The 19,567-nt window shown below is 37.4% G+C and overlaps 1 protein-coding gene and 1 long non-coding RNA gene across 10 annotated transcripts; one reads left to right on the top strand and one right to left on the bottom strand.

Annotated features, from left to right (window-relative positions):
- Positions 1 to 2,224: 2,224 nt before the first annotated feature.
- Positions 2,225 to 14,699, bottom strand: MTRF1L (mitochondrial translation release factor 1 like). Of its 9 annotated transcripts, none has more exons than XM_081530313.1 (8): positions 14,516 to 14,699; positions 12,291 to 12,339; positions 11,633 to 11,712; positions 9,608 to 9,791; positions 8,859 to 9,022; positions 4,687 to 4,804; positions 3,388 to 3,524; positions 2,225 to 2,604 (listed from the first exon to the last, which is right to left on the bottom strand). In XM_081530313.1, exons 4-8 carry the CDS (start codon positions 9,702 to 9,704, stop codon positions 2,404 to 2,406), a joined length of 717 nt encoding a protein of 238 aa, XP_081386439.1. In that variant the 5' UTR covers positions 9,705 to 9,791; positions 11,633 to 11,712; positions 12,291 to 12,339; positions 14,516 to 14,699; the 3' UTR covers positions 2,225 to 2,403. The 9 variants fall into 9 exon arrangements, with proteins under 9 accessions (XP_081386439.1, XP_081386442.1, XP_081386437.1 ...); XM_081530316.1 differs by having other exon boundaries at positions 12,305 to 12,339; positions 14,407 to 14,699; XM_081530311.1 differs by having other exon boundaries at positions 14,407 to 14,699.
- Positions 14,677 to 16,029, top strand: LOC145521592 (uncharacterized). The gene is made up of 2 exons (XR_014065517.1): positions 14,677 to 14,933; positions 15,039 to 16,029. It is a non-coding gene; the product is annotated as an uncharacterized LOC145521592 (long non-coding RNA).
- The last annotated feature ends 3,538 nt before the right edge of the window (positions 16,030 to 19,567 follow it).

Below are 19,567 nucleotides of genomic sequence, written 5' to 3' on the forward strand. Positions count from 1 at the left end.
AAAGAGATAATGTGAGAGGGTTAATAAGACATTCCATTCCCTGACCCACCCTTTCCCATTTCCTTGTTAAGCATACATACCTGAGATAGAAGTATACTAGGGAGTTTATTGCCTTACCATCAGTGTTGTCATACTGTGTGGAAAGTACTGTGGAGTACTAATGCAGAGTAGTGAATTCGGCCTAGGGCTAAGATGCCCTTTAGGTGGACCTTGAAGTCTGTCTGTGGAGTGTTGTGTTTTAGGCAGAGGGCAGGGAGAGCAAAGGCAGGTGTGAGTGACAACACATACTGTGTAATTCAGGTAGCTGCGTAGATGCATAGTTTGTACAAATACCTACAAAATTCTAAGACCCTTAAAGGTCTTAACCCGCTCACATTGTCTCTTGTCTCTTCAAGACCTAAATGGCACTAAGGTCTAAAAGGCAGTTAGATCTAAAATGGTTAATTCTAAGACCCTTAAAAGTATTAGGTGTAGAGTTCCAGTAGGCTTCCTGCAAAAATTATGTTGCTGTACTCTTTATCTTTGTCTGGCTTCCAAAAATTATTTGCTCATGAAGGAAGTAACTAATATAGATTTGTGAGTAAAGTGGGAGCCAGTGCCAATTCAGACCAGAATGTCAGTTACTTCATATATGTGTTCATAATACACAGTGATAACAGTACATATCTTAAATTTATAGTTTAAAATTTCCAGAGAATTAAGATTTCTTCTAACCAATAAGGGGTTCTAATGGGAAGGTTTGAAAATTCATGGAAGGTCTTTTCCCAGCTTCATCAATACAGTTCTCACACTTTTTCTCCTGGGGGCAGAGAGGGAGAGTAAGAAACTTATTGGCTGTCTCCTGTTCCCAGAGTAAAATCTAATATTCAAGACCCTTCACAGTTTCACTCCAACTTCTTTTTCTTTTGGCTGAGCCATGAGGCATATGGGATCTTAGTTCCCCAAAGAGGGATAGAACCTGTACCCTCTGCATCGGAAGCATGGAGTCTTAACCACTGAACCACCAGGAAGTCCCTCAATCCAACTTTTCTAATTTTTCCCTATAATTAATAGAATAAGAGAAATTAAAAAATAGTATATATTATATAGTATACTATACTATTTAACAACCTGCAGCCATGTCCTTTTCATTCTAAAAGGAAACCTAAGACCCAAGGGGTAACGGATAAATCTGGGAGAGCCAGGCTTGCAATGTGGATAGTGAATACTGTTGAAGGAACATGTCTTGCGGTAATCTTGGTTGCTTAGGTCACTAAAAGCGGCATTCATCAGCTGTTCTTGTGAAGGCAGAACAGAATGCCTCTCATGAGCAGAACATTCCAGGGGAGAGGGGTACTCTTCAAATTAAAATTCTCTGATGTATTTGATAACCTTTGGCTAGCTTAAATTCTTAACTGTCTTTAATAGTTTTTCTACACCTCCCTTTTAGAGCAGTAAGAAGTTACCAACATAAAATTACTCTGAAATTTAGCACATGCGGGAACTCTAAAGGAAATCTGGCTAACAAATGTTGACTTAAGAGGAAACAGTTACCTGACAATAATGTAGGTTTGAATAAATGTCATACATATGTCCATAAAAATTCAGACAACTATTGATTTTAACAAATATGGAAAAATGTGCAATTCTGAGAGTTGAACTGTCTCCTAGTTCTTAACACATAAATCATATAACCTTAATAGTGAAATTGCTTTTGCTCCTCTGGAAATCCTACCTAACTTGTTGTAACTACCATAAATTTAACATTTATTCATTATCTACTAGGTAGAGCTCTTCATAATTGTAGTCCTGGAGTTTATGTTTTCAGAATATTCTTGAGCCAGCATTTCTAGCTTCCCTCACTTTTTTACAGGGTAACTGACATGTCCTATTTCTTTTCTGTAGTTACAAGTCAGATTTATTAATACTTTTTGAAGTGAAGGAGCACACACACCATGGGAGAACCATGAGGGTCTGTTTATCAAGCACATGACTTATTGGTGTTGCTCTAAACACCAAGAGGTCTTTGACAGCTGTGCAGCCTCAAGCAGAAGTTCCTGGGCTTTCCTTCCCTCTCAGGCCTCCATCCTCTGAAGTCAGTCTTATCATTTCATGTTTGAAGTTTCCCTTTAGAGCTAAACTAAATTTCTGATCATTCACTAAATACGTTACATAAAACAAAGGACTCTTTTCCTTTGTCTGCTTCTTGTAAGGAAGAGTTCAAAATATACAGCCAGAGTCATAATTATATTGTATGGTTTTTTACTTAATGCATTCAGAGACTTATATAAATTAGCTATTTATTAAAAATGTTACTCTCAACTGTGTTAACTCATGTGTTTCAAGAGAATACTGTATATACACAACCTGATTTGCTATAACAGAATTTTCAGAAGCTATACAAGTCTTTAATAAAAAATGAACTTAAACTTTTTTGGAAATAATTTCTACTAAAGATTCATAATTAGCATAGTCCTTCAGTGACTGTACAAGTTCATCCAGTAGGTACTCTCCTTGCATAAAAGTTTCAAGATCATGAAGTGACTTGTTTATTCTGTGATCTGTGACCCGGTTCTGTGGAAAATTATATGTTCTTATTTTCTCTGACCTTCCTTTTGTGCCAATCTACATATTAAAAGGAAAAAAAAAGGATACAAGACAGTTAAATTCAGGGTAACTAAACCTACAAAGTTAATTTACCTGGAGATTAAGCTCTTGGTTTATAATTTGAAACACACTGTTAAAAACCAATAAACATTCTGAATTCTCAAATAACATAGGAACTTCATACAGAAAAAAGAACATAGGCTTGAAAGTCAGACAGCTTAGTACTTGAATTTTGAATCCTCTCTGCCATTTTTTACTTTATAACTTCAAGTAATTTATTTCAGCTTTAGACTTTAGTTTCCCCATGTCTAAAATACAGATAACACCTACTACACAGTGATAGTGCATACATACAGCCTGGCACAGAGTTGATATCCAAAAATGGCAGCTAAGTGTATATACTCTCTGAATTAACCTGGTTATCATCAGTGATGACAAAGTGATCAACTCTCCACATTAAGGAGTTAATAGAAGGGCTCTGTAATTATAAAATCAACTGCCAAACAGGGAGAAGGTAAGTTCAATTTCCGTTCCAACTTTCTTCCATAATTTCAAAAGGATTCAAAATGAACGGGAATTCGGTGTATCTTTTTAAGATAACTTTGCTGAAAAGTCTGAGAAAGACACCTTTGAATACAAAAAACAGTGTAAACGTGTAATAAGATTACTATAAAACAAGCCCTTGGTTGAATTATACTTTAATTTTGACAAATACAATGAAATAATTTTAACACATATAAAAACTGGGTAATCTAAAAATATTTCTATCCTTTCAAAGCATTTTAAAAAGTTCAGTTTTACCTGAATCTTTCTAGCATTGTATCGTTTACTTGTTTCTTCTTCTAGTTGCAGGCTGTACAGTTTTGCACGTAACTTTTTCATAGCCATCTCTTTATTTTTCAGTTGAGATCTTTCTTGTTGGCATTCGGAAACAATACCTGAATAGCGTTATGAGAATTAAAAGAGTTTTAATAGAAAAATCTTCTTCATGTATTATCAAGGAATACTCCTTTTCCTTCTTCCTTTATGAAGGGAAAAAATACGACTCTAATATAAAAAAAAGGAATACTATACACATAACAGATAACTTTACAGTTATTAGAAAACTGAAACTTGGGACTTATAGCTCGAAATATTTACATACTGAAAGCATACATACTGAACAGTAAGCATTACTCATTTAATATGGATTATTTTCTGGTACTTTTAGCTAGCTAGTCACCACAATTTTTTTAAAAAAGTAGTAACTACTCATTATACAAACTGAATTATAAAAGTTAATCTTATTACCAGAGATAATCACTATTAATATTTTTGAGGATTTCCATTCACTTTTTTTTGTTCCTGTTTATATACTATGTGTTACATAAAACATCATCTTAGTTTAACATGAGAAGTTTCTCAAAAAAAAAAAAAATCAACCAAGCACTCCCATTAAGCACTATCAACCATGGTAATTATGCCTATCTGAAAAAAAAAAAATTACGCCTATCTGAGATCATTTATAGCAAGATTGAGGTTTCCTATCCCTGTGCTCTTTTTCACATGTAAGTCACTACAGCAATACTTGTAAAAACACAGTAGTTCCATCTAACACAATTCTGAACACTTAAGAAAAATTACAGCTCCACCGCCTAACACTATAATCAGGACAGAACCCTCAGATATCTGCAGATGGACTTAATGGAAAGAAGCCACTGAAATTACATGCAAAACTTTATATATAAGCATGTTTCTGGGTAGAAGGTCCAAGGTTTCATTTTCTCGAAGGAATTCATTTCCTCCTCTCTCCAAAAAAACACTAAAAACTGGTGATTTAGAGCATTTTCTTATAAAGAACCACCCATGATATTACTTCCCTGTGAGGATTGTTTTTTTTAATTAGTGACATAATCACTAACGTGGAAATTTCCTGGGCATGGATCTCTCCCTCTTCCTGGCTTTGTAATTATCCTACAGAGTTTCAGCTAAGGAATCTAGGTAAGTCAAGTGTTGAAAATAAACAGTTCCTAGTAGTCTCTATGTCTCTGGTAACTGAAGATCTGTTTGAGAGGAAGTCATTCAGAGTTTGATTTTTATGCTGAAGAAGGAACCACGCACCCGTTGGGAGATGAACGATCCGGACAGCACTGTCTGTGGTGTTCACATGCTGCCCACCGGCTCCACTGGCTCGCTTAGTATCAATCCTCAAATCCTTAGGATTAATCACCAGGTTAATCTACACATAAGAGAAAAGTTGGGAGTTTTGAAAATTACATGTGTGATCTGTTTAAAGAGAATTATTCATAAAAATGCACGTCATAAACAATATTTATATAAGATTTGGAAGGTTTAATTTTAAGAACAGAAAGTAATTGGAAGGATACCTTTTTAAGACTTTTCTTATTGGAAGAGTGGGGCTTACCAGGTGGCGCTAGTGGTAAAGAACCCGCCTGCCAGTGCAGGAGACGTAAGAGAAACAGCTTCAATCCCTGGGACAGGAAGATCCCCTGGAGAAGGAAATGGTAACCCACTCCAGTATCCTTGCCTGGAGAATCCCATGGACAGAGGAGCCTGATGGGCTACAGTCCATAGGGTCACAAAGCGTCAGACACGACTAAAGTGTCTTAGCATGTACACAGTGGATAAGTATCAAAATATAATGCAAAATAAAAACAAACCCTCCCTAATCCTCCAAAACTAGACTTCTCTGAAAATTACCCTCTTCATACCAATGGCAGATCTCAACTATTAATAGTAATGTGAATATAATCACTAAAATGATTTCTGGGTTCAAAAAGACTAGCAGAGGAAAAAAAAAAATGACACTAAAAAAGCACTATAGGAAGGTTTTGTTTAATTTTAAATACAGAAAGATTTAAACATACTTAGAGGCAGAGCAGAGATGAATGGAAATGGCAAAGACCAAGAAGTCAAGGATACAACTCAATTCACAAATACACTGGGATCTGACATCAGCACTGTGCTCTGTCCTGGCAGTCACCATCCAAAGCACTGCATTTATTTATTTATTTATTTATTTTTAATAGATTTATTTATTTTAGTTGGGGGCTAATTACTTTACAATATTGTAATAGTTTTTGCCATACACTGACATGAATCAGCCATGGGTCTACATGTGTTCCCCTTCCTGGACCCCCCACCCACCTCCCTCCCCATCCCATCCCTCTGGGTCATCCCATTGCCCTGGCCCTGAGCCCTTGTCTCATGCATCGAACATGGAATGGTGTTCTGTTTCACATATGATAATATACATGTTTCAATGCTATTCTCCCAGAACGTCCCTCCCTCACCTTCTCCCTCAGAGTCCATAAAATTGTTCTATGCATCTGTGTCTCTTATTCTGTCTCGCATATAGGGTTATCGTTACCATCTTTCAAATTCCATATATATGCATTAGTATACTGTATTGGTGTTTTTCTTTCTGGCAAAGCACTGCATTTAAAAAGCTCTTGCATGAACTATACCCAGTCTGTGAGATGTCCACAACTCCATAGCAGGCATCTTATCAATCACAAGCCTTCTAGGTCTCCCTATGTAGCTCTTTACTGTTGCTAGGAAGAATTAAATGAGATGATATGTGGACCTCAGTCTCCATCTTTTCCTGAAAATTCCCATCTCCAAGATGCTTAAGCCAAAGTGCCTAGTATCAAGGTGTCACTCTTGCTGTTTATCCTGCTTCCCTCTCTCCCTTAACTATATCCTGTTCCTCATCTAGACTTCCGCACAAAAATTAGACTAAAGAAAGGAACTCCGTGTACCCTATTAGTAATACAGACTGTCCCTAAAAAGTAATAAACAGAAATCCTCAAGCTTCCTTCTCACATCCTTCTTACTTCATTCTAAAAAAAAGTTACAAATTTCCCATGACTTTTCAGAGTAAGTGATGTAAGCAAAATAGAACTTCCCAACTTAGCTACCTTAAAAATAGACTGATGAGAATTTGCTGGTGAAAATAAAGTATACTCATTGTGTACAATGTAGCAATGTGTTTCCATTTTAATATGATTGCATTATAAAGTAGCAATTTTGTAAAGTAGTTACCCTTTGTTAAAACAGGATTCTTGCTATTGATATTCTGGGAACAAGTCACACAAAGCAAGTCTCTATAAAGGCAAGCACTGGTAAACTCTATTTGATATTGTTTTTCCTTTAGATGGTTTCAAAATACCTGCTGTAGGCTTAGTAGTGGAGAAAAATAGACAATGCAAGTTTAGATGACTTTCTTGTTGTTTAGTCACCAAGTTATACAAAGATGGGCACAATAAAGGAAAGAAACAGTATGGACTAACAGAAGCAGAAAATATTAAGAAGAGGAGGCAAGAATACACAGAACTATACAAAAAAGATCTTCATGACCCAGATAACCACAATGGTGTGATCACTCACCTAGAGCCAGACATCCTGGAATGTGAAGTCAAGTGGGCCATAGAAAGCATCACTGCGAACAAAGCTAGTGGAGGTGATGGAATTCCAGCTGAGCTATTTCAAATTCTAAAAGATGATGCTGTAAAAGTGCTTCACTCAATATGCTAGCAAATTTGGAAAACTCAGCAGTGGTCACAGGACTGGAAAAGATCAGTTTTCATTCCAATTTCAAAGAAAGGCAATGCCAAAGAATGCTCAAACTACTGCACAACTGCACTCATCTCACACGCTAGCAAAGGAATGCTCAAAATTCTCCAAGCCAGGCCTCAACAGTACATGAACCGTGAACTTCCAGATATCCAAGCTGGATTTAGAAAAGGCAGAGGGACCAGAGATCAAATTGCCAACATCTGATGGATCATTGAAAAAGCAAGAGAGTTCCAGAAAAACATCTGCTTCATTTACTACGCAAAGCCTTTGGCTGTGTGGATCACAACAAACTCTGGAAAATTCTTCAAGAGATGGGAATACCAGACCACCTGACTTGCCTCCTGAGAAATCTATATGCAGGTTAAGAAGAAACACTTAGAACTGGACATGGAACAACTGACTGGTTCCAAATAGGAAAAGGAGTACGTCAAGGCTGTATATTGTCACCCTGCTTATTTAACTTCTGTGCAGAGTACATCATGAGAAATGCCAGGCTGGATGAAGCACAAGCTGGAATCAAGATTGCTGGGAGAAATATCAATAACTTATATGCAGATAACACCACCTTATGGCAGAAAGCAAAGAAGAACTAAAGATCCTCTTGATGAAAGTGAAAGAGGAGAGTGAAAAAGTTGGCTTAAAGCTCAACACTCAAAAAACTAAGATCATGGCATCTGGTCCCATCACTTCATGGCAAATTAGATGGGGAAACAATGGAAACAGTGACAGACTTTATTTTCTGGGGCTCCAAAATCACTGCAGATGGTGACTGCAGCCATGAAATTAAAAGACGTTTGCTCCTTGGAAGAAAAGCTATGACCAACCTAGATGGCATATTAAAAAGGAGAGACATCACTTTGCCAACAAAGGTCCATCTAGTCAAAGCTATGGTTTTTCCAGTAGTCATGTATGGATGTGAGAGTTGGATTATAAAGAAAGCTGAGCGCTGAAGAATTGATCATTTTGAACTGTGGTGTTGGGGAAGATTCTTAGGAGTCCCTTGGACTGTAAGGAGATCCAACCAGTGCATCCTAAAGGAAATCAGTCCTGAATATTCATTGGAAGGACTGATGTTGAAGCTGAAACTCCAATACTTTGGCCACCTGATGGGAAGAACTCATTTGAAAAAACCCTGATGCTGGGAAAGATGGAAGGCGGGAGGAGAAGGGGACAACAGAGGATGAGATGGTTGGATGGCATCACTGACTCGATGGCCTTGAGTTTGATTAAGCTCCGGGAGTTGGTGATGGACAGGGAAGCCTGGCGTACTGCAGTCCATGGTGTTGCAAACAGTCGGACACGACTGAGTGACTGAACTGACCATGTTCGACTTGCGTTTCCTTGGTCCATGGGATTTCCAGGCAAGAATACTGAAGTGGGTTGCCATTTCCTTCTCTAGGGGATCTTTCCAACCCAGGAATTGAACCCACATCTCCTGCATTGGCAGGTGATTCTTTACCACTGAACCACTAGGGAAGTGATTAAGATCACTTATATATCCTTAATTCTTACCATTTATTGTTAAAATCATACCTACTAGACTGTGATAATATATTTGCAAAATCACCTCACAATACAAGATGACAGTCAAATAAGAAAAGGAGATATACTCAGTTCAGTGAGGTGAGTGTTACTTGGGGGCAAGGCGCTATGCTGGGCCAGGACTCCAAGGAGTGGGGGCTATGGTGCCTCACCTCGGTAGGCTGGGGTAAGATGGCTACAGTCATGGTGCTGGTATGGATGCGGCCTTGCTTCTCTGTCTTGGGCACTCTCTGGACTCGGTGCACACCTCCTTCAAATTTCATGTGCTTATAGGCTTCTGAACCCCCAATGCTGGCGGATGCATGTCTAAGGCCACCTTGAAAACATTGGTCAAAGAGGTTTGTTATTCCTGCCAGTTATGAATAACTGACCATCACTTCTAACATCTTGAAATATATTTAAAGGAGCTACAAAATTATATAAACACATCAACTGTGAAACACTGAAAACCTTTAGCAAGTCTATGATATTCAATGTTTTATCATCTTTATTGCTTATAGTTATTAAACATAAAGTATTAATGGTGTCAAAAAGCTGACTCAGTAACACTGCTGAAGGACCACTTTTAAAAGACCATTAGTCACTGAATGACAGGTATTTTATAGGCCATTTCAAAACTGGTAACATTCCTGCATTCAACATTATTAAGTTTGAGCAAACTCTGGGAGATAGTGAAGGTCAGGGAAGACTGGCATGCTGCAGTTCATGGGGTCGCAAAGAGTTGGACACGACTTAGCAACTGAACAACAACAATTATTAAATAAATAATAAGCAGAAAAATCATCCTTACAAAAAAATTATAAAGCTTAGTCATGGTCTTTCCAACCCTTTCCTTAAAATACACATAGATAAATAAGTAAAATCTATGCTTTTCTCAAAACAAACCAAACAGTTTACTGACCTATTTCACTTGGAAAATATTCCAGGGTTTCAAAATGCCATCTTTTAAATGCAGCATACTGCTGATACATATCAAATATCTCTGAGGTAAACAACATTGCCTCCTGACCCCCAACTCCTGCAGTTACCTCCAGGATCAAATCATTTTTATCTGTTTCTTCTGAGGGAACCAAAAGTAAGATAATCTGCAAATAAAAAATATCACCCTTCCTATAATTAAGATTTAAAACTTTCTGAAAAAGAGCTCAGTGATTGTAGAATTTTAAATATTTAAAAAAGTTTCTCTAAGCAAATACCTTAATATTGCTGATTACTACTCAACCATCTTGCCAATTAGACCACACAATGCACAACTTCCAAAAATATTGTTATAATTACATTATGAATGCTATAAGGTTCAGCTAAAACTTGCAGGTTTGTGTTTATTTCTTTTTGGTGTTCATGTATACTTTATATTAGTTCTCTATTCGGTTAATAATTAAGTCCTTGCTGTGAGTAGGACACTGTAGTGTGTGTAGCAGGCAGAAGAAGCAATCCTTGGAGATTTATAGCCTAGTATGGCAGAAAAAGAACACTCAAATTGCATCTGTATTTTTTCTAAGCTTCTTTAATATGGAAGAGACACCTGCAATTTTGGAACTGGAGAGGCTCTTAGAAATGATTTGGTCCAATTCCCTCATTTTATAGGTCAAAGAAAATGAGATTAACAGAGTGCAATGATGGATTAAAAAGCCAAGTGTCAGTTACTGGAACAACAGGCACAGGAACCCAGATCCTTGTGCCCAAGTCAGTCTTCCTCCCATTAAAACTGTATGTTTCACACTTCAGTATGTTTTAATCACAGAGACATAGAACAAAGACTTCTCAGACGACGTGAATTAACAAAGAAAAGCTGCCAACATTTATAAAGCTGGTTCTTTAATAGAGAGGCACTCTGCTAAGCACTTCATGTATTTTAATTCTTAACACATCTTGGGCAGGTACTATTAACAGCTCCACCTTAAGATGTGGAAACTAAGTTTCAGGAAGTTTAACCCTAGTTGGCCAATACCCTACAACTAGAAAGCGGAAGGGCTAGAACTTGAACCCAAGTCTACCTGAGTTCTGAAACATCACCATTTTGTGTTGTCAGGAGCTATCCTTTTCTCCTACTTTTCCATCGCTCTAGCCTGTGCCAACAGAATGTGACCATTCACATCTTGAACTAGCATGACGCAATTTACACCTGTGAATTACTAGCCAATGAACAGAAACCGTTAATACACGCATCCTCCTATCTCACAAAAAGATTACAGAGTAGAAGGCAAGTTACCTGAGACTTTTCAGTCTGTTGTGGAACTTTTCTTCTAGAGTAGGTGGTGGGGAAATTAATTTTTGGTAAGTTCCACACTTAAGTAAAGAGACAGAATTTCTAAGTTAAGCATCCCAGTTCCAAGCTCCGTCCTCGCTTTATCATGTTCTTTCACTTATATTTCCAGAGATAACTGCTGTAAACCTTTAAGCTCTGCTTTACAGAATTAACAAATAATGGATCTAATTTCATGATTTTTTATCTAACTTAGTATGTTCTTCTGCAGTTCTAGATATAAAGCCAATACTCTTAGATATAAATGCAATTCTGTTTTCAAAATCCTGAGGGGCCTAATTTAGGCTGGCACTCTATAAGAGTGTCAAAGAGAAAAAGATGAAGAAATATTCCTGCTTCCACCCACCATTGCTCCACAGTCTCTTCTACTCATGTCTACCCCCACCCTCACCCCTCTTAAAAAACAAAAGAGAGAAAACATTACTAACATTTCACTGCCTTCTTGGAAAATTCTATTAATGTGACATTAATCTTTCTTTCAGACATCTACAATCTGATAAAAACGGAGCTACAAGAGAGTATGCTTTTTCTGCTTTAAAAACCAGGTTTATATTATAAATACTACTGTGCTGATTAGTTCTTGATTTGCTTTTATAAAGTTCTAATAAAATATATTAGAAGTAATAGCAGAAAGCTTTATTCTTTGCACAAATGCCATACCTGATGCTTTAATTGAGCTATTTCTTTTTCACATGAAGTTATTTCATTTTCAGCAAGTTTCCTTAAGTCCTCATTTTCATCTAAGAAAAAAAGGAAGCAGGTTGAGTTTTCTTTAATTAGTATTAAATAGCCAACAGAGTTCAAGGTAAAAGTTTTCTCATTGCTGAGGGAAATGTAACAATTATCTTAATCTTTTTTAATAACTGTCATTAATTTATAGCACTTTATGTACTAGTTTTTCTGAGCATGCAGTTAAAAAACAAAAACTTTTTTCCTGATGAGAAGAGCAGATGTTAAAAATGAAAATAATCTCTATAGGAAAATACAAAGAAGCTACTAAACTTTTCTATAATTCTTCCTCCCCCAATTATTCATATTAACAAATATGCTTTTAGTTTTCACACTTGGACTCTGCAGTAACAAATGAATGCACTGAGTTAGATCAGAGGGGAATATAAGGTACCATTAGTAAAGCCAAAATGAGTTAAAAAGTACAAAGTTATTTATTGTCTTATTGGTGAATGCTTCATTAATATAAAGGTATCCACTTAAACATTTAGACCCTGCCTGATATTTACAGAGTATTTACATGAAGTACTACTCTTCTTCTCTTTCAGGCTTTACTCTAGTTCTTATTTCATCTAGTTTTCACTTTTACCTTACAAAATATACCTCCTCTTTCCTCTATCTGATGGACAACATGCAGCCTATAAAAAGGAGAGAAGGGGAAATTGTATTAGCTATTACAGTTTGTTATCTCTGTTCAAAGATCAAACTCTGTATTGGCTGGAATGTCTTATTCATTTACTAAGAACCAATTATACTGGGACCTGGCAATAACACGTAAGACTTGCCCTCAAGGCAGGATTTTAGATCATTTTAGTTTTTTTATATTATTCTAGGGGAGAAAAGCTCACAAAAAATAATAGCCTAAAACATTACGTGGTTAAATATTAAAATAACGCATGCAGAAGGAATTTTTTGTTTGTTTTAGGGATGGGCAGAATAAAGGAAAAAAGGATTAACTCAATGAGAGATAATAACAGCAGCAAATTGAGATAAACAAATACAGGGAGTGTTAGTGACATGGCAGGAAATTATTTTGGCAAGAATGGGTTATGAGATTTGGTGAAATGGAAAACGTGCTTCACTAAAAAAAGCAAAAATGAACTACAGCCCCAGTTCAACCACTAAGGTTCTTTTAGAGCATCACTCCTAACTTCTCTGAGTCTCAGTAATCTCAAGAGTAAAATGAAAGATATGATTTGGATGACTTCTAAGGGGCCTTATTAGTTCTGAAATGTAGTGTTCCAGTTAAGATGAAGAAGACTGGAACCAAAGTGTAGAAGCAATCTAACTAAAATGCCACATTTTATTTAATTCAGGTCCCCAAACACTGTCAATTTCAACATGTAATGAATATAATTTTTTTTATATTAAGGCTTTGTGGCTGCTACTTGGACTTGAAGCTTGGCTTATGAAACTGATTTAATTTTTCCCTAAAAGATATTACTTCTAATTTTTTTTTTTTTTAACACTCTGGGCAGCTTCTTCTCTTAAATCACTTAATTTAGACTCTCCTTAAGTCTCAACTATACAGTTGCATTTGCCTTCTGTCTTCCATGGCATCTTTAGTCCTGTTCCAGATTGCTTCTAAACTGCCACCCATCAAAGTTCCTAAGCAACAAAGCTATTCCTATTATTCACTCCCAATCCAAAAGCTTCTGCTGGCTTCCTTCTGCCAAAAGGATGAAACCAAACTTTGTAGGTTAGTATTTGAGCCCTCTTACAAAATGGTTCCAAGGGCCCCGCCCCTCCCCAAACCTACCCCACTACCCGCTTCCTCAGTTAACACTGAATTTAGTGATTAAGAGCATGAGATTTGGAGTCAGTCCTATTCAAGCTCCATTCCTTAAAAGCAGTGTAACCTGGGAAGAGCTATTTTCTCTTTGTATCTCAGGTTCCTCTTCTGTTCCATGAGGCTAACAGAACCTACTTCATAGTTTATTATATGAACTAGATGAGTTAATAAAGAAAAGCAAAGCCTAGAGTAGGCAAACGATCGATAAAAGTTAAACTATTATTACATCATCTAAGGTTGGGCCTTTATCCCTGTACAAGCCTTTCTCCTTCCAAGTTCTCCTTGCTCTCCCAGGTCTTTACTGATCTATGTTCTCACTTATCAGCTGTATCAGAATTAATTTTCTTGCTTCAGTAGGCTGTGACCCTCTCTAGAACCTTTCCTCTGTGTGGGCCACAGGCTAGCAACTAGGCCTCCCCAGGAATTTGTGCAAATTAAGTAACTTGGGCCCCATCCAGATTCGAATGGGCATGAATCACTTGGCAAGCTTGTTAAAATCGCCTCATGTTTCTAAGTCTCAGAGTTCCAGTATGGGTTTACTTAGCACGCATTTCTCCTGTCACTTTTGCAGGTGGCCGCTCAACCACACTGAGAAACACTGCTCTCGACTCCTTAACAGGAATAGGGCCTTGTCTTTGGTGAGCTCATCTCCTGCTATCAAATACGCAACCAATTAAAGTCAACTTAAGTTTTGTAAAAGGGCGTATGGCACTATCAAGAGAGCACGAGGAGAGGATGGAACCAGAACTCACATAATAATGTCTTGACCTCTGGTGTAAACCATAAAGAGCTGCAACTGAGTAAAAACTTCAAAATCAGAGTGTGTGGAGACGTGAGCGGCTGCTTGGTGGAAAGGGCAAATGAAGAGTCAAAACTCGGCTCTGAATCCCGCTCCCATAGGCCAGGCCCTTACCATGCAGCAGGTGCTGGGTCTCCTGCAGCTCCTGCTCCTTGTCGCTCAGAAGTTTGGCCACCGCCACCAGCTCAGGCCGCCTGACCTGTAACTGGGCTTCAGAGCCTACCTGGCGCTCGAGGAAGGTCCGCAGAGGTCCGCCGCGGGCGAACAGCTCTTCCAGGGGCAGGTTACCGCAGCTTAGGTGTCGGTGGGCCGGCACAACATTCCGGCGGGCCCAAAAGCCCCGAAAAACATTCCAAAGTAACCTGGAGCGCATTACTACAGCCAGTCCACCATGGCAGACAAGACCCGGAAGTTCCGGACAGAGCAAATCTCGCGATACCGCACGGCTCGGTAACAGGGGCGAGACCTATCCGAGCTCCGCCCAGCCCACGCGCCGGTTTAAAGGGGCCTCCAGGAAGCCTGGTTGGGAACTTCCGGTTATGCCTTATTAAACTCCGTAGTATTCGCGGAGGCCGGAAGTTGAGGAGCAGAGCCAAAAGTGATAGGGGCGGGTCTGAGACCTCGGGCACCTCCTCTAAAGGGTAGGTCAGAAACGCCTCCTGGAACGAGCCGGGGCGGAGTATTGGGCCGGAAGGGGAAAGGCATAGATTGTCATTACGCTTTCTGACGTCGAGGTTGCTTCTCAGGTACTCAGTGAAGCTCAAGTACCGCGATGGAGGGCCGTTCATTGTCAGCTACAGGAGCTGAGGTCACAGCACAGATGTCCGCCTGGACTGTCGTCTCCAAGGCTGAGTTGTAGAATGGCCATCGGTGTGTGTGTGTGTGTGTGTGTGTTTACTCCTCTTCCATTTCTCCTGCTCCTGTTTCTCCTTTCGACGATGGTTAAGGCTCGTATTAACGGGGACGTGACAAGTGGACTCGAAGACCAGTCACCGAGTGATTTAGCAAAATCTACTTTCCTGGCCTTTATCGGCCACTTAATTTACCTAGCTTTTAAACGACTTGCTTCCATACCGATTCTCCTGCCTAGTCTCACTTATCCTTGTTAGTCGACTACTTTTTAAAGACATGGAGCCATTCATTCCCTGTTGCTGCTAACCACTGCCGAGCAAAGCCTCGAGAGCCCCGCCTCCGGGGGCCCCACCCGCCAACTTGTGACGGTGGATTAGTGCCCAGAACACTGAAGTTTATTGGCGTAATGCTTATGAGTTTTTTAAGACCTCTTCATAGACCACCAAAAAATATATATAGGAGCGTATAGTACAACCCAGAGAGGCCTGGGGATGCTACGGCTGAACTCTCGATTGGGGAACTCTCACCACCTAACTGGTTTGAGCAAGGCTTACTGAGTGGTAGCGTAACTGGGCAGAGACCTGGCATACTGAAAAGCTTCTCATTTATTTTTTAAATATAGAAATACAGGAGTCCTCTGCAAGGTTAAGTCATCCTTACTTAAGCCATCGAATCAAAATTGTTAAGTATAAAATTCTTCTAAAATGCGCTTGCATTGCCTCTGCTGTATTCATCTCTGTACTCCACATACAAATGCCAAGTGAAGTTGAATGAGATAACTCTGCAAACAATATAAAACAGAAATAGGTTTGGCTACTTAGAAGCTTCCACTAACTCAAATCTTTCATTTCATATGCGAATTAAAGCCACACTACTTTTACAAAATTGTCTTGCTTTAAAAGTGATCGAAATCGAATCTTAAAAAAATTCTAATCCAAGTATAGAACAGGACTGATGAGGTTATCTACATCTCTTTTAGGAACAGGTATTTCTGAAGTCTCAACTCAACTTTGAATATTGTCTTAAGCACAGAACTGGGGGGAGCTACTTGACTCAAATCTCTCAGCTGAATTTTCAAAACAAGTCATTTCACGAACATACTTCATTACTTATAAAAGGTGTCAAAATGTAATAAGCAATAACCTTGTAAAACAACGTAAAGAATCCAGCCAGAAATTATTTTCCCTCAGATGTGTAAGCAATTTAAGTAATATAAGTAAGTGTACCTTTACTCCTGTAATGTGACACCAATGAGGAAACAGTGACTTGTCTAAGGATACATGGGTGAATTCTTTATTAATTCAAAACATTTTTAAAAAGTCAGTGTGTAATGCATGTGCGTTTTACAGTAATATCCATGGGTGTCCACAGTGTAGTCAAACGAAAACAGCTGTAGTTTGATTTACTTTGAAAAGTCAAAGATATATACCATTTGAGATTTCTGAATTTTCTTACATTATTGTCATGCTCAGCTTCTATTACATGTTGAAAATTCTAGCATTTTCAGGAAGTCTTATTGTACATAGGTAAAAATAATAAAATAGATTCGAGGAAGGAAGAATAAAAACCCAAAACAACATAAGTTAGAGGAAAAATAATCTGGATTATCTATTCGATTTATAAGTACCTACAGTTATTTTGGCATTTCAAAATAACCAAGCATGGTATCTCAAGTTATATTCATGCATTCAAAACTTCCTTATGGTCCACTACTAAATATTGATCAACTCCAAAATATGGATATAGATTATTAAGTACAATGAACACAGTAGCAAAAATTTACACATGTTCAATATGATAAACTTTACAAGAATTGAACACATTGAAATTATTTTTAATATTTAGCAAACATCTTAAAATCATATACAAGAAACATTGTATTTAGGACAAATAGGTTAAAGCAAGACGGAAAAAATCAAGTCTTTTACATTATTCCAGTATTCGGAGTTCACTGTTCAGTGAAAGGCAACATAGAAAAGTTACTCACCAAAATGACCATCAATTGAGATTACCTTTTAAGACAGTAAGACTAAAATCTTCACTACCCAAGAGACGTAGAGGATTAAGGTAATTATACACATAATTCAAGAGAAGAAATTCACTTTCACCCCCATTAAGTGAATATTCAAGTTAACGCTATCTTGGAATTTTACTTTCCTATATCAATTTCCAGTTCATTATATTTTCTTCATAGTGTTTGTTAGCAGTCATTTAGTGGAAACTAATAGCAGTGCTGAGGAATCTGCTTGGAGTATTATCTCAGTGTAAATGTCCAGTAAATTTACCTCCAAAATACCCTCTTAAAAAATGTATCACTTTACAGACACTACCTCAATCAGACGATGAAGTTCAACATCAACAATAAGTCATGTTGATGATGGTATGTACCTTTGATATGGTGTGATATGAATGACACTTCTGTGGTCTTTCCCCCAAAATCTGATAAAACCTGTCTAATTATGGGAAAACGATCAGAAAAATTCCAATTGAGGGACATCTTACAAAATACTAGGCCTGTAACTCCTCAATACTGCCAAGGTTATCAAAAACAAGAGAAGTTTGAGAAAATATCATAGCTAAGAGGGTAACATGATGACTAAATGTAATACCGTATCTTGAACAGAATCCTGGAACAGAAAAAAAAAATTTATGAAAAGCTAAGAAGGAGAGGGAAGCCTGGCACACTGCAGTCCATGGTTCTCAAAGAGTCGGACATGACTGAGCAACTGAACAACAACAAAGGAATCTGAATAAACTGTGGACTTAATAATGCATTGATATTGGTTCACTGGAGAAGGAAATGGCAAACTACTCCAATATTCTTGCCTGAAAAAAATCCCATGGACAGAGGAGTGGTGGACTACAGTCTTTGGGGTTGCAAAGAGTTGCATTGGTTCATTTACTGTGACAAATGTTTCACGAGTGTGACATGTATGGATCCTATCTGTACTATCTTTTCAATTTTCCCGCAACTCTAAAACTATTTTAAAAAGTTTAATAAAAAATTTTATGAACACACAACTACCTTTTATTCTCTTACTTTCATGATAAACTTATTTTAAAAATCATACTACCTTAATATTAAAAAGCATGCTTTCTATTCCATGGCAGTGTCAATGTTTTCTACTGGCTGTCTTTTTTAACTTGGGTTTTAGCTCTAACTCCCACATACTTACTTGGAAAATTAACCGATAAATTCTTCCTATGCTTGGGAATGTTTATGTCCTGTGGAATTTTCAAATGATTTCTCTTAAACTTTGATTTAAGCCTACAATATTATATACACACTCACACATCTGCATATACACATCTAAATACATCTCTGTGTGTGTCATTGAAAGAAACATATTTCTTGTTTGTAGATTGAGTGTGATGTTGAACTGAGAACAGTGATTTTGAATCACATTATTGAACAAAGCAATAACATATTCATATATTCTTCTGTCTTAAAATGAGCTTGATTGTATTTTTTGAATGAATAATTCAATCAGATTTTTTAAGTACAGTTTCAAAAAAATCTGGGCAAGTGCATTGAAGGCACTTAACGCATACATTCTTGAAATGGGAATTACTGAGCTAGAGAACTTTGATAAAATAATAATATGTAACACTTCACTCTTTCCATGTTTAATTCATTCTCATGGCAATCCTGTAAATTATTATATTCTTCATTTGAAGAGAAAGAAACAGGTTCAGAGAGGATAAATGATCTGCCCAAAGTCACATGAGACAGAAGTATAACTGGAAGTGAAATTTATAATTAAAGCCCAGTATTTGGAAAGAAAATGTACCCCTCTGTGGACTGTTGAGTGTTACAAGGATACTACTAAGAGTGCTACAAGGGAGATCTGAAACAAGTTTTTGATATCAGTTTCACTAGTAAATATTTGCAGTTGTAGCAAGTAAGGAATAACTAAACTTTTTACGGACTGTTTTCTCAGAAGAACAAACATTTTATATTGGTCAGAGATTTTTTAAAAAAAAACTGAAAAGGGCATGCAAATTCAAGTGTTTGCAAGTTATACTTTGAAAACTAAGGTCATAAACTGTCAGTATAAACACAGGTTAAAAAACAATTCTAGAAATATCTTTCCCACTTTTCAAAATAATTTGCCATCTTATGCAAAGTTTTCAAAGCTTGTGTTTGATAGGGCTCTATCCATAGACTTTTTAGGTGGTTTATTTTCTATTTTCTGATTATTTTAAATTTCTTCCTTGCAAACTTCTTCCTCAAAGCATCTGGTATATTGCCATTTTGTAAATGTAGTTTGTTACAACTACAATATGATATTTTTTTCAGTATAAGTTAAAAGTGTATAGAAAAAAAGGATACATTCAAAAATAAGAATCAGGTATTATTTTAAATCAGCTTAATGGGGTGAAAGTGTATTTTTGCCCCTAATAAACAAATACTATTTACCTA

Source organism: Giraffa tippelskirchi, chromosome 9 (assembly GCF_054371585.1).
Source record: "Giraffa tippelskirchi isolate mGirTip1 chromosome 9, T2T-mGirTip1v1.2.pri, whole genome shotgun sequence".
In the NCBI taxonomy this organism is placed as follows: domain Eukaryota; kingdom Metazoa; phylum Chordata; class Mammalia; order Artiodactyla; family Giraffidae; genus Giraffa; species Giraffa tippelskirchi.